This window comes from Aethalodelphis obliquidens, unplaced genomic scaffold, assembly GCF_003676395.1.
Source record: "Aethalodelphis obliquidens isolate GAN/ISIS:26980383/991018 unplaced genomic scaffold, ASM367639v1 scaffold59, whole genome shotgun sequence".
NCBI lineage: Eukaryota > Metazoa > Chordata > Mammalia > Artiodactyla > Delphinidae > Aethalodelphis > Aethalodelphis obliquidens.
Genome location: NW_020838003.1, coordinates 9,984,409 through 10,004,672, shown reverse-complemented (window position 1 = coordinate 10,004,672; position 20,264 = coordinate 9,984,409). Strand labels below are relative to the sequence as shown.

The window sequence follows — 20,264 nt, the reverse complement described above, 5'->3', positions numbered from 1 at the left end:
CTTCCAGGTTGCAGACTGCCATCCTCTCATTGTGTCCTCACATGGCAGAAAGAGGGCAAGAGAACTCTTTAGGGTCCCTTTTATAAGGGCACTAATCCCATTCACCAGGGCTCCACCCTCATGATCTAATCACCTCCCAAAGGCCCCACCTCCTAATGCCATCACATTGGGGGTTAGGATTTCAGCATATGAATTTTTAGGGGACACAGACATTCAGTCGATGGCAGAGAGTTATCAATTTTACTACAGTAATAATAAAACACTTCCTGTTTTTCAAGTATTGCAGGTGATGAACCTCCTGCAAGCTGTGTGTTTAGTCAAGTTATGAACATGGCAGCATTCCTAGGTAAGAAGAGCATAAAGAATGCTTTATGTGCTTTGGTATGTTTCTTTTTTATTTTAAATTCTCCCAAACCCATATCAAAATCATGGTGAACTTAGTTGATAATTCGGTATCATATCATGTCAATATGCTGAAGAGGGCTTTTTGTTTTGAGGGTCTTTTTTCTCATGAATCCTTTTACATTCACCTGCTTACCTTACGTTTTCTTTTCCCTTTACCATCTTTAATCATTTCAGCCAATTCTTGACTTTATTTCTTTTGCTGCATGAGATAATATATTTCATGGGCCATAAAATCCTGCATGAGAATGTAATATTGTGCGATATGTTTGCTTTAAAAAGAATGCCTTATTTTTTCCTTCACTGGCAAGGATGAAAAAATGCTTAGACTCTGTGATAAATATTGATGTGTGTAGATATTGTCTTTAAATCTAAAGGTCAGCCTTAACATTAGGGTGATGCTGTCCCCTGTGCCTATACACATATCAAGCTGGCAAATGGAAATGTAGGTTAAAAAAAAAAAGAAAGAAACCTTTTGTACTCATGTCTGGCGCCAATTCCCCACTTTTCCTTTAGGGACCAAGGCCCTCATTTAATATCCTGTCCCCTTTGTACTGTTCCCTGGGGATCGTGGGAACCAGCCATGCTCTCTGTCTTCCTCCAAATTGACCTTATAGCCCATTTCCTCCAGGCCAGGACTCTCGGTGTCTTTCAAAGGGTCAACCAGCTACCACCACTGGCATATTGTTGGGTCGGCCAGTGACAGCTAAATTTTTCAACAGTGGTTTTCTGGAAGTGTTTATTTTGCATAGTAAGACTTTCACTCCAAGTAAGAGAGAATGATGATGTTATTACCAAGGGAGTATTGGCACCTGTCCCCCAGAGAGGTGCCCTGTTATTTCATCTATTTATAAACACCCCACAAAGAAATTTCTATTCACTCTTACATGTTCCTTTTTAATGTTTGCTGTAGGAAAAGGGAAGACCTGTAGAATTCCCTGGAAAATCAAGGGAGACTGTTGGTCCAACATGCAACACAGGCAGAATCTTAGTTGGTTCAGAAGGCTGATAATGTGAGAAACATGGAGAATGTTCCCTGTGAGGCACCAGGGGAAGTGCTAGTGGGTCCGGTTTTGTGTCACTGCCTTTAGCCTCAAAGTTGCCAGGAGCTGTAGACTCACTCTTTTTTCCTAGCCTTGACACTACTCTTCTGAAGAGCTCTAATAAACATATTCATGCTAAGGCATAAATGACCTCTAAGGAGATATTTGCATTTAATAGAACACAAAGTCCCAAGGGTGAATCTGGACTTGCAGGGTCAGGGACCCTTCCCAGCCCCTCTGCAATCACACCACATAGGCCTGCAGGTTGTTACAGACTCATATGATCATCCCCACGGAGCACAATAATAACAATAATTAATGGCAGTCACTTAATATTCCAGGCACAATGCTGAGTGCTTTGCAAATACTGCCTCTTCTAATCATGATACACAGGAGACTGCCTTTATGAGGAAGGAGACTGCCTTTATGAGGAAGCTATCACAGGCTCTCTGTCCTCCACTGGGCTTTAAAGAAACCAATGAACATGTTGGAAACAATATATTATCCTTTATATTCTTAAGACAAATTGATATGTCCCAATAGTCTTTAGTGTAAAATCTAAAATATGCCAGTTTGCACAGCTCGCAAATTTATCCAGTTATAAAGCTGATGATTAACTCATTATAAAAGCATTTCCAAAAACACAGTCATGAAAACAAGTTCCCCTCTTGCAGATGACATTCGTCATCATCTGACTCTCCAGTCCTCCCCTGCTCCACCAAGAAGCAATTAAGTTTTTACTAGCTTTTGCTCTAAGGTATTACAGCATCCAATATTTATACTTTATTATCTTTCATCATTTTTAGTGCCATCTGGTAGACACAGAACTGATTAAGATTAGTGTTCAGTGGGAGTGAACCAACAATTATTTATCTGGGAATGAAAAAGAATCAGTTTACTAATGATTCTTGCTCTAAACTGTGGTTGCTTTTGTCTCCCCAGGCCTATCCCTCTTAGACCTCAGACTGTTACTTTAGACGACATCACTGACTATAAGAAACAACATAGACCACCTGTAAATCACTGCTTGTTGGCAGCTGTATAGATGATAATTTATAACCTGCAAATGAGTTGGTGTAGCAAAGATCTTATATCTTTTTGATGGACTAATCAAAGATCAAATGCTCAGTGATTTCCTTATAGAATTAGTTACGCTTTTTGTCCTGAATCCACACTTCCATTTCTCCTGGGGGGTGGGGTGTAAAGACCTAAGACAAATTTCTTTTTTTTTTTTTAGGTAAGAAGTGGATTTATTTAGAGAGAAACATACTCCACAGACAGAGTGTGGGCCATCTCAGAAGTCAAAAGGCCCCAGGTTACAGGGTGGTTAGTTTTTATGGGCTGGGTAATTTCTTTTTTTTTTTTAACTTCCTAAATTTTATTTATTTGTTTGTTTGTTTATTTCTTTTTATACAGCAGGTTGTTATTAGCTATCCATTTGATACATATTAATGTATACATGTCAATCCCAATCTCCCAATTCATCCCACCACCACCACCCCCCCACTTTCCCCCCTTGGTGTCCATACGTTTGTTCTCTACATCTGTGTCTCTATTTCTGCCTTGCAAACTGGTTCATCTGTACCATTTTTCCAGATTCCACATATATGCGTTAATATACAATATTTGTTTTTCCCTTTCTGACTTACTTCACTCTGTATGACAGTCTCCAGATCTATCCACGTCTCTACAAATGACCCAATTTTGTTGCTTTTTATGGTTGAGTACTATTCCATTGTATACATGTACCACATCTTCTTTATCCATTCATCTGTCGATGGGCATTTAGGTTGCTTCCATGACCTGGCCATTGTAAATAGTGCTGCAATGCACATTGGGGTGCATGTGTCTTTTTGAATTATGGTTTTCTCAGGGTATATGCCCAGTAGTGGAATTGCTGGGTCATATGGTAATTCTGTCTTTAGTTTTTTAAGGAACCTCCATACTGTTCTCCATAGAGGCTGTATCAATTTACATTCCCCCCAACAGTGCAAGAGGGTTCCCTTTTCGGCACACCCTCTCCAGCATTTATTGTTTGTAGATTTTCTGATGATGCCCATTCTAACTGGTGTGAGGTGATACCTCATTGTAGTTTTGATTTGCATTTCTCTAATAATTAATGATGTTGAGCAGCTTTTCACGTGCCACGGCCATCTGTATGTCTTCTTTGGAGACCAAGAAAAATTTCTTAAAAGGAATATTATTTTCTGCTCTGGAGAGGTTGTGAGGATAAACTAATAGCTGAATGATTTTGGTCACCTAATAGCGGCGTCTTTCCCTCCTTCAGCCAAAACATATTGATTGTCATGTTCTACTGCTGTCATAAATAAGAATTATTGATGCATAAACAGTAAAACTAAACAAAATGAAAAAGAATTTGGCCAGACACCAGTCTAGAACTGCAGTGAAGAGCTGCTGTTTTGAGTTTGAACTTTAAAAACCCGATCAGCTTCAAAATAAAAGAATTTAACAAAGAAAATAAGGAATTACTCTAATATTTATATTTTTTAACAGGCAGATAAATAAGGGACACTTTTATAGCAAAGGACTGTTGGGAATATCAAAAACAACAAAAGGGTGGGTTTTAAAAATCTTTTCTAAAACTGTAAGTAAAATTTAAAATTTTTAAATGAAACAAAAAATATATCTATTGAGCAGAATGTTAATGTGGTAAAAATTGGTTGACATATATAAAGATGGCTTTGAAATTGCCCTACTGCCCAAGAAAACTTTTTCAATAAGGTATAATTAAATCATTACTTGGTTGTAAATGGACTTCATAACAGATAGTCTGAATCTGTCTGCATTTAAACCTGTTAATAAAACTGTTAATGGATCAGAAGCTTTATTATTTCCACAACCATAAAATTTCAACTAGACCCTATTATGGAAAGAAATTAGGCCTAGCCTCAGCTGATTAATAATGGAGTTAATAGGTTAAAAGGGCCAAGTGTGGTGTTTGGAATGCTGTTCTGGAAGTTGGGAATGTTGGGTTGATTCCTGTCTTCAGGGAAGTTTCTGTTTCCTGGTTAATGTCATCATCTGTTCTTGATGAAATGACTTACCATCCATATTACAAATGAGAAGGCTAGCAATGCTGGAGCCAGGAGAATAGTACACATCCAGAGTTCACTGGAGAGAAATGAGTAACACAGACAGTGGCACTGACTGTGTCCCTTTGGGTAGAGTGGCACAAACTACCTGGATGGTCAACGTGAAGAGCCATTTCGGTGTCTGCTTTGGCAGTGGGTTAGGGCTTCGGCGAGAGTTCCGACACCATCCTAGCCCTCCAAACTAGATGACAACCAGAAAGTTCCCAGAGTCATACTCTCCACTAGTCGTTTTTAAAAGAAATTAAATGTGCTGCCTCAATATTCTGTCATTATGTGCTGACTAATATCCACACACAATTAATTAGCAAATGTCTCCCCTGGTGCCTTGTGTGGAGATTTCTGGTCTAAATCTAATGACTTCTTTATCTGAAGATCACTTTGTGTCAGGGCGCTTATGTTGAATTTCTCGTCTCCCCACTTCTTCCTCCTATTCGTATCCCCTAAAGTATTAGAAATTGTGCTTATTTTTTCATCCTCTAGGATAGTTATTGTCAACATTAATAGACTTCTGATAATATGATAACTCCTAACTGGATCCCTCAAACCATTAGGTTGAAAAATTATCAAAAAAATGGTTCTGAAGAACCTAGGGGCAGGACAGGAATAAAGACACAGACGTAGAGAAGGGACTTGAGGATACGGGGAGGGGGAAGGGTAAGCTGGGTTGAAGTGAGACAGTGGCATGGACATATATACACTACCAAATGTAAGATAGATAGCTAGTGGGAAGCAGCCGCATAGCACAGGGAGATCAGCTCGGTGCTTTGTGACCGCCTGGAGGGGTGGGATAGGGAGGGTGGGAGGGAGGGAGACGCAAGAGGGAAGAGATATGGGAACATATGTATATGTATAACTGATTCACTTTGTTATAAAGCAGAAACTAACACACCACTGTAAAGCAATTATACTCCAATAAAGATGTTAAAAAGCTATTATCAACTCAAGTATAATCTATTAATTTGATGATGAATCATGGGCATTAGCTTTAACATAAATATACTAAAAGCTAAATCAGATCCAAACAATTTAAGATTTCATAGATTGCAGTTTATTTCTATTTTGTTTCCAGAATCCAACTATTAACCAAGTTGTATACCACTCTTTGACCAGAGGTACTTGGAACTGAAGTACCTCTGTTACTGAACTGAGTACCTCTGTTAGTTCAACTCACTGAACTAACTTTGTAGCTTGAAACTATGAAATTCGTCATACTTGGGAAATGCAAACTTGTGAATGGGTTTCTTTGTTAACGGCTACTAATAATGGCCTGAAATCAAGGCAGACTTACAGCAAATAATTACCTACTAATTGTTGTATAAATAGGATGATTCTTGAATTCCTAATTGTCTTCCCTGCTAAACCTTAATGTCAAAATAAATTGCCTTAGGAAGTAGTAAGTGCATTTCTTCATATTAGATATAACATATTAATTGCAAGTGCTTTTTAAAAATCATTTGTAGACTGACCTCTCCCAGCTTTTTGTATAAATATGAAAATATCCCTGCACCAAGCAATTAATAAAAGGAGATTCTTAGATTAGTGACTTGAGTATGGACTGGCCTCAAGGTTACTATTAGAAGTCAGATTTGAAATCTAAGTAACTTCCTTTTTCTCTCTGCAGATTCTCCAATGACAATTTGATTCAAAAGAGTGGGATTTTAAAATAAGTAATTAGCATCATGTGAAGAATTGAGCTTTCTTAATATAATCAATATGATTTTCAGTACATACCAAACCCCCAAATCTGCTATGTTAAAATACAGATTCCATGATTTTATTGCTGTAACTGCTCTAATTTGGGTGAGCTGTCTTTGTCCTTTGACAGTGAACACCTGCAGGTAGAATCAGAAGGGAGAGGGAATAAACCAGTAATAAAGGGATTTGTACATGTGCCTTTATCTTCCTTCCTATCCCCGGGAATGATTTCTGGCACAGGGACCAGCAGGTTTGTCTAGATTGGTAACCTTGTCTTCTTCCCCATGTTTTCTTGCCCTATCTAACACGGTTCTAAACTAAAGGCTGATTGAATCAGTGAATTCCCGTGCCATGGGCTGTCTCTCTGTGTCTGATCTGTTGTGTGCCAAGCCTCTGTGATGTTCTCCTAAGCCAGTCTGTCTTGTGCTGACCTTGTTTTTGAAAACTCTGAGAACAACACTAGTTGTTACCAGTCTATCATCTTGCGTCACCCAAATAACATATAGCACGCTGCTTCAGTTCCTCTCTGCTTTCCCCAGGTTAGCTAGAATAAAACATCTCAGTAATCAGAAACATCACATGGAAAATTTCTTTTAAAAATGCATCTGTCATTTTAGAGATTTAAAGGTGTACTGTGGCAAAAAGTTTACTTCTGCACATTGTGGCTTTAGAACACTGCTTCCTAGTCTGACTGTGTGATTTAACTTTTTCAATTATAACATTTTGTTTTATTCCCAGCTCTGGTGGTAGCTGTTCTGCGCTTCATACAACTGAAACCAAAGGTTTTAAATCCATGGCTGAATATTAGTGGATTGGTGGCACTCTGTCTGGCTTCCTTTGGAATGACCTTACTTGGTAATTTTCAGGTACTTCATTTGGCCTTTTTCACCTCCATCTCACACTTCACCTATATGATGATCACAGCCACTGAGTTATAGTCACTACGTGGCCCATAGAATTCTCCATGAATCTTTAAAAAAATGCTAACAGTGGTTCCTGATATGCACAGTTTCTCCAGCAGTCAGCCCATCTGTTCTTTGAGCCTCCCCTACGTAAGTCTGAATTAAACATGAGAAATTCCTCCCTATGCATTGGAAATACAGCACAGCTATTGGGAAACGTATCTACTAAAATAGGGCTTTCAAACCGCTATATACTTTTTTTCATAACAAATTTTATTCTAATGTACCTTTCTAGAAAATTAATAGGATCATTGCCTTTCTGTAATTAAACATTGAACATTCTTATTGGATGAAACCTTGCATTTTAGATAAGCAAGCTCACATGGGAGTCAGTTTGAAAACCCAGAATTTCTCTAGAACGCCTGTGACTTGAATAAGGAGGTACTAACCCTCACTCTTCTTCCCAGAGATGTAGAAACCCAAGGTCACTTAAGCATAATTTCCCTTGCCAATACCCTCACACAACTCTTGACCTAAATGACTTCATTTGTAAAATAGACATGGAGACCCTGCCCAGTTACAGTAGTTTTCTGTTTTCCCTGCCTCCATTCCCTCCCCAGCATCCTCAGGCCTCTGTGATATACTACTGCTAGAAACTTCCTCCTTGCAGTCAAACACCAATCCTGACACTTCTCCGCCGTCTGTTGAGTGAAATCCAAATGGTGCAGGCATTCCAGACACTCAGCATTCTAGTGAGTGTTTAGGAATGTTCTTACTGAAAATATGGTAGTGGATTTTCTAAGACTGTCTCTCGTCCTTGACCCTCAGTGCTGATAATTCATTAAATTAGGATAACTCATTCCCCAAGATGTCCCCTGGCACACAGTAGCAACTCAATAAGTATTCTTTCTAATAAATAAATTTATTTATTTATTTTTATTTTTGTGGCTGCACTGGGTCTTCGTTGCTGCGCGCGGGCTTTCTCTAGTTGCGGCGAGTAGGGGCTGTTCTTTGTTGCAGTGTGCGGACTTCTCATTGCGGTGTCGTCTCTTGTTGCGGAGCATGGGCTCTAGGTGCACGGGCTTCAGTAGTTGTGGCACGTGGGCTTAGTTGCCCCACGGCATGTGGGATCTTCCCAGACCAGGGCTTGAACCTGTGACCCCTGCATTGGCAGATGGATTCTTAACCACTGTGCCACCAGGGAAGCCCTTAATAAGTATTTTTTACTTAATGGGCTGTCTGACAGATAGGCAGGCAATCCCACCCATTCCTCTAACTATTCTAGATCTCATTCCGTATCAACCTAGATAATGAGAAAGCTGCATTCTTAGAACATATTGGCTAGGAGGATGAATTATCAGGAGAATATTTGAGAGTTTATCTGTTAAGCTCCAAAATGTTAGGGCACAGAGCATTTTTTATTGAGATTTTGGTGGTAGTCTTTCCTCCACTTATCCATCTGTGCTACAGGGACTGGCATGTTGTAAAATGCTCAGTAACTATCATTTCTCTCAACCAGGTCTTAGATGGAAGTTACTGCATAGACATTTTGTTTTTCACTAAAGTTCCCCGAAGAATCCCAGTGATTGGGTTGTTTGGGTGAACCACAGATATTCAAAACTGTAAATGATGACGCTATATATGAAGAACATTTTCTGGAATATCTACAGAGATTACACAGGAAACAAATAACACATTAGTTGCCTGTGGAGAAACCAGGTGGCTAGTATATGAGATAAGAGACAGACTTTTCAATCTATACTCTTTTTACAATTTTTTAAAGTTTGGCCCATGTAACTGTATCATCTATTTTTAAAATTAGAATTAAAAAGTAAATGAACAGACTATGTAGACCATGGAAAACCAATTTCCTAGTAGTAAAATTTGACTTGGGGAATCATTACTTAAAGTGTTTCAGGACTTTCCTGGCGGTCCAGTTGTTTGGACTCCACGCTTCCAATGCAGGGGGTGTGGGTTCGATCCCTGGTCAGGGAACTAAGATCCCACATGCTGCGCAGCCAAAAAATAAATAAATAACAATAAAATAAAATAAAATGTTTCAAAAATATGTGTTTTGAACTGTGGGGGGGGGGAAATGGCTTCTTCAAAGAAGAAAAAATCCTACAGCCAAAACAATAGAAAAAAATTGTAAAGGGAAAGTAATATTGATTTGATACAACCATTATTCATAGCAACGCTAAACAATAAAACACCTGAAGGCAATGGCGATTCAAAAAGATATTTTCACCATGTTTTTAAAGCCATCTTTCAACAGTAGATTTTATTACCTGTGTTTCCTATATATGTGGGGTACATGTGTAGTTAAAAATATATGCAATTAATAAAGGTGTTTTAAGTGACAGATATATTTTTTAAATCAGTGGGTAATGATTTGGGCAGTTTACATCTCTAACCCCCAATTGAAATAACCCAGATGGGTCTCCTTTAACCTATTAACTGTATAAAAGCCTTGACCAGGAATCTTCGAACACTGTTGCCCTAATGGGTCTCCAGATATGGCAAAAGCTCATAAGTGCAGTTTTCTTATTATAATAGGAAACAAAACAAAAGCCCATTAACAATGAATTGGCCACATTACATAGACTGGCCAGTTTTGTAAGAGTAAAGAACAGCTCAAGTGTTATTAGTTGTCCCAGCCAGTGAAATCTTGACCTGCTTAGAATTGTCCATCCTCAATCAGTAAATACACAGCCGGATTCTGGTCTCATTTCTTAGTGTAGAAAACAGAGTTTGGGGTTTATGTCTGTAGAAACTTTGACATTTCTCTTTTTTTGTGTAACTCTCCTGCTTTTTTCTTTTACTTTTCTACAAACCTTTTCTGGAAAATAAATTCAAAGAATAAATTACCACTGCCTGTATGATTCTTCCAAACAAACGTTTTGAGGTGTGGGCATACTATTCATTTCTCTTCTTCCCCTCAGAGTTGGAACCAAGGGAGAATAGACACAAAGAGCCAGTGGAGATGAAGGGTTCTACTCTTTCTACAACCTATCATCCCATTATTGGGACATCTCTTTACCTATTTTTTCCTCCTTCACGTATTCCATTGGCTTGTATGTATTTTCTAAATGGGCCTCCACAGGTCATTATCTGTTCATCCCTTAGCTCACAAATGATGAAGAAATCCATAATGTCGGAACTTCCTTGACTTTTGGATTTGGCACACTGACCTGCTGGATCCAGGCTGCATTGACACTCAAAGTAAACATCAAGAATGAAGGACGGAAAGTTGGAATTCCACGAGTTATTCTCTCAGCATCTGTCACTCTCTGCGTGGTCCTCTGTATCCTTTGAATGTGAAAACGTTCTTTGCCAGTGAGATTAAAACACAGATAAGTTGTGCATGTAGAAGATGAGAAGAGTGCCATTCTCAGTTGGTTAGGATATACTGTCGTATCAACTCAGAATATTAGACAAAAAAGAAAAATAAATAGTTATAAAAACGAAAACTTTCAGACCTATTTTTCATGCCAAAGAGGAGATGGAGAACCAAGCTCTGCCTTCTCAAAACGGTTTCAATCTGTAGGAATGGTGCCATGCATTCTCCTTTTGATGTAAAGTTTCCTTTTGTGAAAAACATAGAATGCATAACCAAAAGAGAATTGTAGGGTTTTTTTCCTTCCATCTTGAAAAATTCTTTTCATTTTCGACTTTTTTAGTGGCTCTGTTATTTCATTTAATCTATTAACTCTAAAATGAATTTCTAGGGACAAAAATACATTTATACCTTTCAGGAAAACAAGTAAGCTTTTCTGGAAAAATTCAAGAACTAGATTACCACTGCATGTACTGTTGTCCTAAACAAATAATTTTGAGGTGCTATTTATTTCCCTTCATCCCTCGGAGTTTGAACCAATGGAGAACAGTCACACGGAGCCAGATGGGGATGAAGAAATCAGCCTTTATTCCTAGTAAACTTGGAAAGGAAAATTGTGCAGGCCTCTTATCTTACACCCTGGAATTCAATCTATCCACCCAGTAAGAAGCAGAGAAATCAGGGAAAGGCAGAGGAGAGCACTACACTCAGCTGGAGCCCAAACAGATCGCAGAGGGACTGGTCTAGGGTGGAGCACAGTGACCCCACCTACTATAGCAGGGCCCAGTGGAAGTCGGCCAGTAACCACCCCACCAATCAGATCAGTCACTCAATCCTAAGTGTTTACTCCATTAGGTCCTCTGGAAACTGGAGAAGAAGGGAGTTCCTAGACGGCAAACTGTATAGCTAACACAGTTACAATCATCAATATAATAGCCAATATTTATTGGGTACTTATAATGTGCTAGGCAGTATTCTAAGCACTTTAAATGTGTCAACCCTTTTAATCCTCACTTAACAAGTAGGAATAGTGAAAAACGAAGGTTAATTACCCAAGATCACACATGGTATGTGTCGATTTGTTCTAAACTCAGGCTCAGTTCTTATACTCTTAACCACTATGCCATCCCTCCTTAGAGTGGCTTTAAAATACGAAAATGTTGGGCTTCCCTGGTGGTGCAGTGGTTGAGAGTCCACCTGCCGATACAGGGGATGCGGGATCGTGCCCCGGTCCGGGAAGATCCCACATGCCGCGGAGCGGTTGGGCCCGTGAGCCATGGCCGCTAAGCCTGCGCGTCTGGAGCCTGTGCTCCGCAACGGGAGAGGCCACAACAGTGAGAGGCCCGCGTACCGCAAAAAACAAAACAAAACAAAACAAAAACCGAAAATGTTTAGCGTTTGGAGATGTTCATTAGTGGAGTATTTGGAGCCATTTCTTTATTCTTCCCTCACAAACTGCCATTCAGTCATTTTAGCGGTTTTCTTAAGTCTCATTAGATTGAGAACATTTAAGGACTTGAAATTCAAGCCAAAAAACTTGCTTATTACTAGCAACCTGATAAAATATTTTATGAGTAAACGGGTCAGAATTCTGCCAGTGCGAGATTTGAAGATATATTCCTCCCCTGTAAGTTAATATTGCTTTGGCAACATTTTGAACCCTCAGTCAGAAGAGTATGTACAGATTTTAAATCATTCTGAGTTTTGAGCTTATACCAAACAATTCTGATCCATGATATTTCCGAAGACTTGGAACCATTTCGTGGTTCCCAGGTGAATGAATCCAGGCCTAGTCAGGAGAGCGAAGTTTGGCTGAAGTAGTTGTCACAGAATTTTTCACTCTCTGAAAATTTCCCAAGATTTTAAGGCTAAGTTCTGAAGGTAGAACTAATTCTAAGGGAACAATTCTGATTTTTCTAAATAACTTTATTTAGTCCTTGGCCTCTTAGCTTTTCACTATAGAACGTTATGAACCTCTCTCCTCCCCAGCTCCTACCTTCATATATACTGATGTGTGTGTGTGTGTACATATACATACACTCTGTGTATAGTCAGGCATAGATGAATCATCTGTTCTTTGGTTTTTTAATTGCCTGCTTTCATTTAAGTTTAAATGCAACACCAGGAATGAAACCAGCCTATAGAATATTGTCTGAAAGGCAATAGTGAAAACTAGAGAGAAGAAGAGGGGCCACTTAGACCTTATTAGTATCACTGCAGAGACAAACACAGCCTATATGGAGGTAGTTAGCTGTTTGATACGTTCACATTGTTCCATCGTCATTTGCAGTGTCTTTTTTTTTTTTTTTTTTTTTGTGGTACGCGAGCCTCTCACTGTTGTGGCTTCTCCCGTTGTGGAGCACAGGCTCCGGACGCGCAGGCTCAGCGGCCATGGCTCACGGGCCCAGCCGCTCCGCGGCATGTGGGATCCTCCCGGACCGAGGCACGAACCCGTGTCCCCTCCATCGGCAGGTGGACTCTCAACCACTGCGCCACCAGGGAAGCCCTGCAGTGTCTTTTAAAAATACAGCGTTATTTTTCTGGCCAACTAGTTACTTTGGAATTGTAATTCTTTAGCTAGTCTCACAGTTTATTAGGCAGCCATAGAGTATAGTGGTCGAATGCATGGCCAGGGAGTCAGAGTGCTTGTGTTTGAATCCCAGTTCCACCAGTTAATACCCGTGTTACCCATTTGGCCTCCGTTTCCCTATTTTAAGCGAACTGCTGATAACAGGATGTTGTGATGAATAAGTTAGGTTTTCCATGAAAGCACCTAGAAGCATGTCTGGCACAAAGTAAGGGCTCAATAATGTTACCTTGTATTATTTATGTAGATGGTGTTCAGCTGGCTCTGTGAAGCTCTTCTGCTAGTCAGGGGGAGAGCCAGGCTTTTCCCGTAACCTGTCTCTGCCCAGAAAAGAGCCCCGTCTTAATGTGGCCGATGGAGGAACTTGCCTTGACTACTTCTCCCCAGACTTCATCCTCATGGCCCAAGGCATCCACCTGTACGCAGCCAGGGTCCAGTGGGGCCTGGTCATGTGCTTCCTGTCTTACTTTGGCACCTTTGCTGTGGAGTTCCGGCATTATCGTTATGAGATTGTATGTTCTGAATACCAGGAGACTTTCCTAAGCTTCTCAGAAAGCCTGTCTGAAGCTTCTGAATATCAAACCGACCAGGTGTAACCCATCAGTTTTTCCTTGCTGGTGAGGTGGGTGTAGCATCAGGGGAGGGGCCAAGGCACACCCACAGGACTTGACACACAACCTCATGACACATCGTAAACACAGGCACGTGCACACGCACACACTCACACACACATTCATGGCCACGTTTGCCAAACGAGCGTTTCGGGGCGAGTTATTTAACAAAAAAGCACAAGCCCTATGTGTCGAAATACACGCTGTTAGCACTGAAAATATAATGCACGACAGAGCAAGAAGCTTGTGCATGATCACCTCTCTTTTCCCCTCTCTCCCAGCACCCCCTGCTCTTCTTGTCCTCTTCACGTATTCCAGACATCCTGATCACCCTACCTTGGGCAGGCCAAATGTAACATGGGAATAATGCCAACTCCCAACTGCCTTCAGATGCAGAGGGCTTGGAACCAGCTCACGAGGACATTCTGAATCTGGCACTAGGGCTCTTGAATGGACAGAGTGTCATTTGGTTGGATGGAAACTGTACAGAGATGTGACCCCGTGTAACCTGTGGATGATGTTGGATCAAGGATAGAACTTTCCCACAAAAACTCCCTTCATCATCGTTCAGTGGCTGTCTGAGCAGATTCGACAAAAGGAATACGCTACGAGCTGTGAGGGGGAAGCCCACCACCACGATTTGGACTTTACTGTGACTGAGAAAATATTTCCAAATGTGAATATTTGTAGGCCATGGTCTGCCATGGAGAGATGGGGGTAGCGAGGGTGTGGTTTCAGTTTTGCTTCCATAGTATGCTATGTTCAGTTTTTATTTTCTATTTCATAGTTTGCTTTGTTTTCTTTTTTTTTTTTTTGAAGTAACTACCATGGTTGTCTTGGGGCCTCACGGACAGAGAAGATGTAGGCCAAACGCAAGAACTGAGCTTGTTTGGGGTTCAACATGATAAAAGAAAAAAAAAAGAAAGGTCACCTGCAGGCTTAATTTGCTGCTTTTATGTTTGAAGCTAAGAAAATGTTCACAGAAAAGCACAAAGAAATACGTGTGGAGGTAATAAAAAGAGCTCCTGCTGGACATTTGGAAAAGAGAGGAGTTTCAGAGGATCGTGTTGTAAATCCAAATCAAGGAGGAGTTTCTTAATATGTATCTGTTGCTCAAATTTAGTATTTTGGGGGGCGGGGGGTTAAGGGCTTTTCATATTCAGAATTTGTAGAAGCCAATTAAATGGTTACCCTCCCCGAAAAACAAATTGGTTCAGTTCGTCCCCTACAACACATCATGTAGTTCCCACCTGCGAAGAGTTTAGAACTCAAACTCTATTCCTGGGCTTTAGAGGATGTGCTTCATAAAAAAGGGCAGAATTCTCAATCAAAATGCGTTGGAGTGGGCCAAGCTGATGGACCCTCCGTGAGTGCACTTTGTTTCAAGAAATCCCCAAACTTACTTCATAGGGGCTTGGGATTTCATGGAATATAATGTGAAAAAATGTTTTTTTAATCCAACCCAAACTCTGAGCTTCTTGAGGAGGGGGTTCAATGACTTTTCATCTCTGTATTTATCCCCACCTCTTAGCACAGTGCCTGGCACATATTAGGTGCTCAACAAACATCTGTTGAATAGAATTACTGGTAATTTACAGTACAAAAAAGGAGTATCAGAGAAAGACTCAAAGATGTGTGAGAGAATGGAAGATGACTGTTTCATGCAAGACAGGAATGGAAGAAATCACGAGGGTTAGATGGGGGAGGCAGAACACCTCTAAGGGACAAGTAAAATGTGAGAAAAAGAGACAAGCAGAGAGTGTTCTCCTATTAGAAAGTCATCTTACTGTAAATAGTCCAAGGTGACATTTATTATTTTTGAATACTGCTTTTGGGGTTTTTTTTTCATTTTTATATTTTAAAAATTTTATCAGAGAACAAAGATTTATGAAGTTTTCTTTTACTCTACACGATCCAAATTAAATAGCTTTTGGTGATGCACCGTACACTTTCTTAAGAGTAGATCTAATAGCGCATTTTAACAGAATCAAGCAATGACTGGCATTATTCATCGGGATCTGACCACTAAATAAAATTCTTTTGTGCAGAATTGTGATTTTTCTTTTGTCTCTTACAAGAACATTTCTTCTCTAATATTAAAGCATGTGTAAACTGACTCAGACATTATGTTGAAAACTTCAGTGTGACATTGGCAGCATATTTCTAGGGTGTTTTCCAACGCTAACAACCAATTCTCTGATTCTCTGGACACCAACTGGGTGTCCTACAATTCAGTTCAATTCTGACACTACCCAAAGTTATCCTCAGACCCCACGGGTTTAAAGGCTTGGTCCCGCAAGACCTCCCTCGCTTCAAATGCCGGTTGCAAGTATCATGTCCCCAGATAACCCACACTTCGGTCCAACCTGGTCATAAAATTGGAGGGTTCCCACAATTCCCTTCCCTTCTGGATTCAATAATTTCCTGGAACAGCTCGCAGAACTTGGGAAAACACTTTACTTCCATTTTCTGGTTTATTATAAAAGATATAACTTGAGAGCAGCCAAATGGAAGAGATGCATGGGGCAAGGAAGGGGAGGGATGCAGGGGCACAGCATCCTCCCAGGGTTCAATGTGCTCACCAACCCAGAAGCTCTCTGAATCTCACTATTGCTGAGTTTATAGAGCTTCCTCTCCAGCCCCCTCTGCCACCCCTGCCTGGAGGTCAGTCAGTAGGTCTAGCCACTTGGTCTTTCTGGTGACCAGCTCCAACCTGAGGCCATCTAGTGGCCTCACCCTTAGTGATCTCATTAGCATAAACTCAAGTGTGATCAAAGGGACTCATTACAAAAAACAAAAGCCATTCCTATCACTCAGAAAATGCCAAGAGCTTTAGCAGCTCTTGGCAGGAACCGGAAGACAAAGACCAAATAAATTTTTGTATTAGACCACACAGACACATAAAGATCAAGATTACAGAACCTCCTAGGAGTTAAGGACCACAGCATTCATCCAGAAGGACAAGGCCAGGGAATCTGCATTTGGAGTGAGCATTCCTGGAGGAGCTAACGCAGATGACCCAGAGAACAAAATAGTAAATATACTACACTATGTTTCTGGTAGTCCAGCTAAGTCTCTTGAAGAAAAGTTGCCTTCCTGGTCAGGAGAGAAATATTTTACGAACAATGTTAACATTTTCAAGGTTCAATAGTTTTTGATTTAACGGAGAACTGACAGTAAGGTCAAGTTTTATTACCTGTGTTATTTATTGGGTTTTCTTTGCCCCTGGTATGGGAAAGTAAAACTTGTGTACCCTGAAATTTGCATTCTGCTGGTTATTGTGGAGACTGGTACATCACTGTTTATTTTGGTCCTTAGGCATTGTGTCAGGATGGATCGGGTTTTGCTATCCCAAAATAAAACTAACGAAACTAAAGTTTATTACTCATGCTAGGTGTCTAACCCGGGTTATCAAAGGGGCTCTGCTCATCACTATGACTCAGACCCTGGCTGGTAGATGCTCCGTCTTAACACTGCTCCCACAGTTGCTGTCAGCCAAGGCAATGTGGGAGACTGCTCACTGGTCTTAAAGCTGCTCTGAAGTGACAAACAAAACCACGTGGCCATACCCTAGAGTGGCTCTCCTGCCATGGGCTCAGAATGGGAGAAACATTTGTGAACAGCCTAGTAACTTACTGGCCACAATAAGTGGACTCCTGGCCACATGTGTTTTGTCCCTCAAAGTAGTGGGAAGTTGGGGAAAGAGAATTCCACATGTGAAATAAGTTGATTTTCACAATCCTCAGTTCCATATCAGCTCAGATTCCCTATTAACATTCCTCAAAGTGAGGGTTCCAAGAAACAGCAAATATCCAAATCTGAAGTCCAAGGAAGGGAGGGTGGGTGAGAAAGCTAGGTTCCTCACTGGAAAAGCAAAGATCTTTCCATTAGCATAACTATTGTTTTATTTCTCCTATCTTAAAAAAAAAAAAAGTCCATATTTGCTCTCTCCAGCCCCTCTCTCCCAATTCTTTCTTCTTCTTTTTTAAAATTTATTTATTTATTTATTATTTATTTTTTTGGTTGCATTGGGTCTTTGTTGCTGCGCACAGACTTTTTCTAGTTGCGGCGAGCGGGGGCTACTCTTCGTTGTGGTGCGCGGGCTTCTCATTGCAGTGGCTTCTCTTGTTGTGGAGCATGGGCTCTAGGCGCGCAGGCTCAGTAGTTGTGGCTCGCGGGCTCCAGAGCGCAGGCTCAGTAGTCATGGCGCACGGGCCTAATTGCTCCGCGGCATGTGGGATCTTCCCAGACCAGGGCTCAAACCTGTATCCCCTGCATTGGCAGGTGGATTCTCAACAACTGCATCATCAGGGAAGCCCCCAATTCTTTCAAAAAATTTTTAAAAATTTTGTTGAAGTATAGTTGATTTACAATTGTGTTAATTTCTGCTGTACAGCAAAGTGACTCAGTTATACATATATATTTTTTTCATATTCTTTTCCATTATGGTTTATCACAGGATATTGAATATGTTCCTTGTGCTATACAGTAGGACCAATTCTTTCCTGAACACACTCCAGTCTTGCTTGTTACCACTTCACTGGACCTGCTCTGCTCAAGTTCTCCAAAGACCTTGTCATGTTATATACACAGTTCATTCTTTTCATACCTTACCTAGCAACACTTCACAACTGGATCACCTACCTGCATAAACATTTTCTTCACGTGGCTTCCAGAACACCATGCTTTTTTAGTTTTCCTCCTGCTTCTGTCCCCTCCTCAGTCTCCTTTGCTGGGCCTTCTCCTCCCTGACATCTTTGAATGTTGAAGTCCCCCATGGCTCAGGCCTTGGAACTCTTCCTTCCCATCTACACCCACTCTCTTGGTGACCTCATGCAGTCTTCTAGTTTGAACAATTGCCATATGCTGACCTCTCCCAACTTCTCCAGCCCAGACCTCTATCCTAAATGCCAGACCTGTATATACAACTACCATTGTGACATCTCCCCTTGAAGGGCACCTAAAGTTTAACAGTCCTGATCTGATCTCTTTAAACTCACTCCTCCAGGAGTCTTCCCATCTAAGTTAAGGACAACTCATCTTTCAGTTACCAGACAGAAACCTTGAAGTAATCCTTATCTCTTCTTTCTCTCACACCCCACCCACATCTGTCAGCAAATTTGGTTTGCTCTATCTTCAAATTATAATAGAATTCGTCCACTGCTACCATCTAATCCAAGCCACTGCCATCTCTCCTGGACTTTTAGAATAGCCTACAAAAACTACTTTCTCTGCTTTTTCATTTGCTCCCTTCAGACTGTCCTCAGCACAGCAGTCACAATGATCTCAGATCATCACTCCTCTGCTTAAAATCCTCCAGTGGCTTCTCTTGTACTCCTACTAAAAAACCCCGTTCACTAAAATGCCCTACAAGCCCCAACAGGACCTGCCTCTCCATCTTTCATTTCGCCTGGTCCACTCCCTCTGCCTCCTTGTGTTCCTCCAACAGCCAGCCATGCTCTGACCTCAGGACTTTTGCACTTGCTAAAACCTCTGGCTTGGACAATCTTCCCCCGTCTCTCACCTTCTTCACCTACTTAAGTGTTACCTTCTCACTAAGGCCTCCTTGGCCTCTAAAATTCACCCCCCTCAAGCCCATCCCAACACTGTCACTCTTTCCAGCTTTATTTTGCCCCATAGCATTTTTAAAAACATGGTCCTGGGCTTCCCTGGTGGCGCAGTGGTTAAGAATCCACCTGCCAATGCAGGGGACACGGGTTCGAGCCCTGGTCTGGGAAGATCCCACGCAGAGCAACTAAGCCCATGCGCCACAACTACTGAGCCTGCGCTGTAGAGCCCACGAGCCACAACTACTGAGCCCGCCTGTCACAACTACTGAAGCCCGTACGCCTAGAGCCCGTGCTCCACAACAAGAGAAACCACTGCAGTGAGAAGCCCGAGCACCGCAACAAAGAGTAGCCCCCACTCGCCACAACTAGAGAGTCTGCGCACAGCAACAAAGACCCAACGCAGCCAAAAATAAATTAATTAAAAAAAAAAAACATGGTCCTGTGATTACTTAAAAGTCTGACATATGTAACCCTCTCTAACACATTTTACTTATTTTATTATCTCATCTTCTCTACCCCTAAAGTGCAAGCTCCACAAGGGCAGGGATTTTTGTCTGCCATATACCTGGCACCTAGAACAGTGCCCAGCATATAGTTAAGTGCTTAGTAAATTTTTTTAACACCTTTATTGAAATATAATTGCTTTACAATGGTGTGTTAGTTTCTGCTTTATAACAAATTGAATCAGCTATACATATACATATGTCCCCATATCTCCTCCCTCTTGCGTCTCCCTCCCACTCTCCCTATCCCACCCCTCTAGGTGGTCACAAAGCACCGAGCTGATCTCCCTGTGCTATGCGGCTGCTTCCCACTAGCTATTTGTTTTACATTTGGTAGTGTATATATGTCCATGCCACTCTCTCACTTCGTCCCAGCTTACCCTTCCCCCTCCCCGTGTCCTCAAGTCCATTCTCTACATCTGCATCTTTATTCCTGTCCTGCCCCTGCCCCTGGGTTCTTCAGAACGATTTTTTTTTTTTTAGATTCCATATATATGTGTT

At 41.1% G+C, this 20,264-nt stretch overlaps 1 protein-coding gene across 1 annotated transcript in view; it reads left to right on the top strand.

Moving 5' to 3' along the window:
• TMEM150C (transmembrane protein 150C) overlaps positions 1–15,740 on the top strand; it is a 66,196-nt gene extending 50,456 nt beyond the window's left edge. The window contains exons 5-8 of the mRNA XM_027087603.1: positions 279–346; positions 6,992–7,119; positions 10,282–10,459; positions 13,467–15,740. Of these exons, the coding sequence (XP_026943404.1) occupies positions 279–346; positions 6,992–7,119; positions 10,282–10,459; positions 13,467–13,675 (583 nt within the window). The 3' untranslated portion in view covers positions 13,676–15,740. The remainder of the gene's footprint in view (positions 1–278; positions 347–6,991; positions 7,120–10,281; positions 10,460–13,466) is intronic.
• The last annotated feature ends 4,524 nt before the right edge of the window (positions 15,741–20,264 follow it).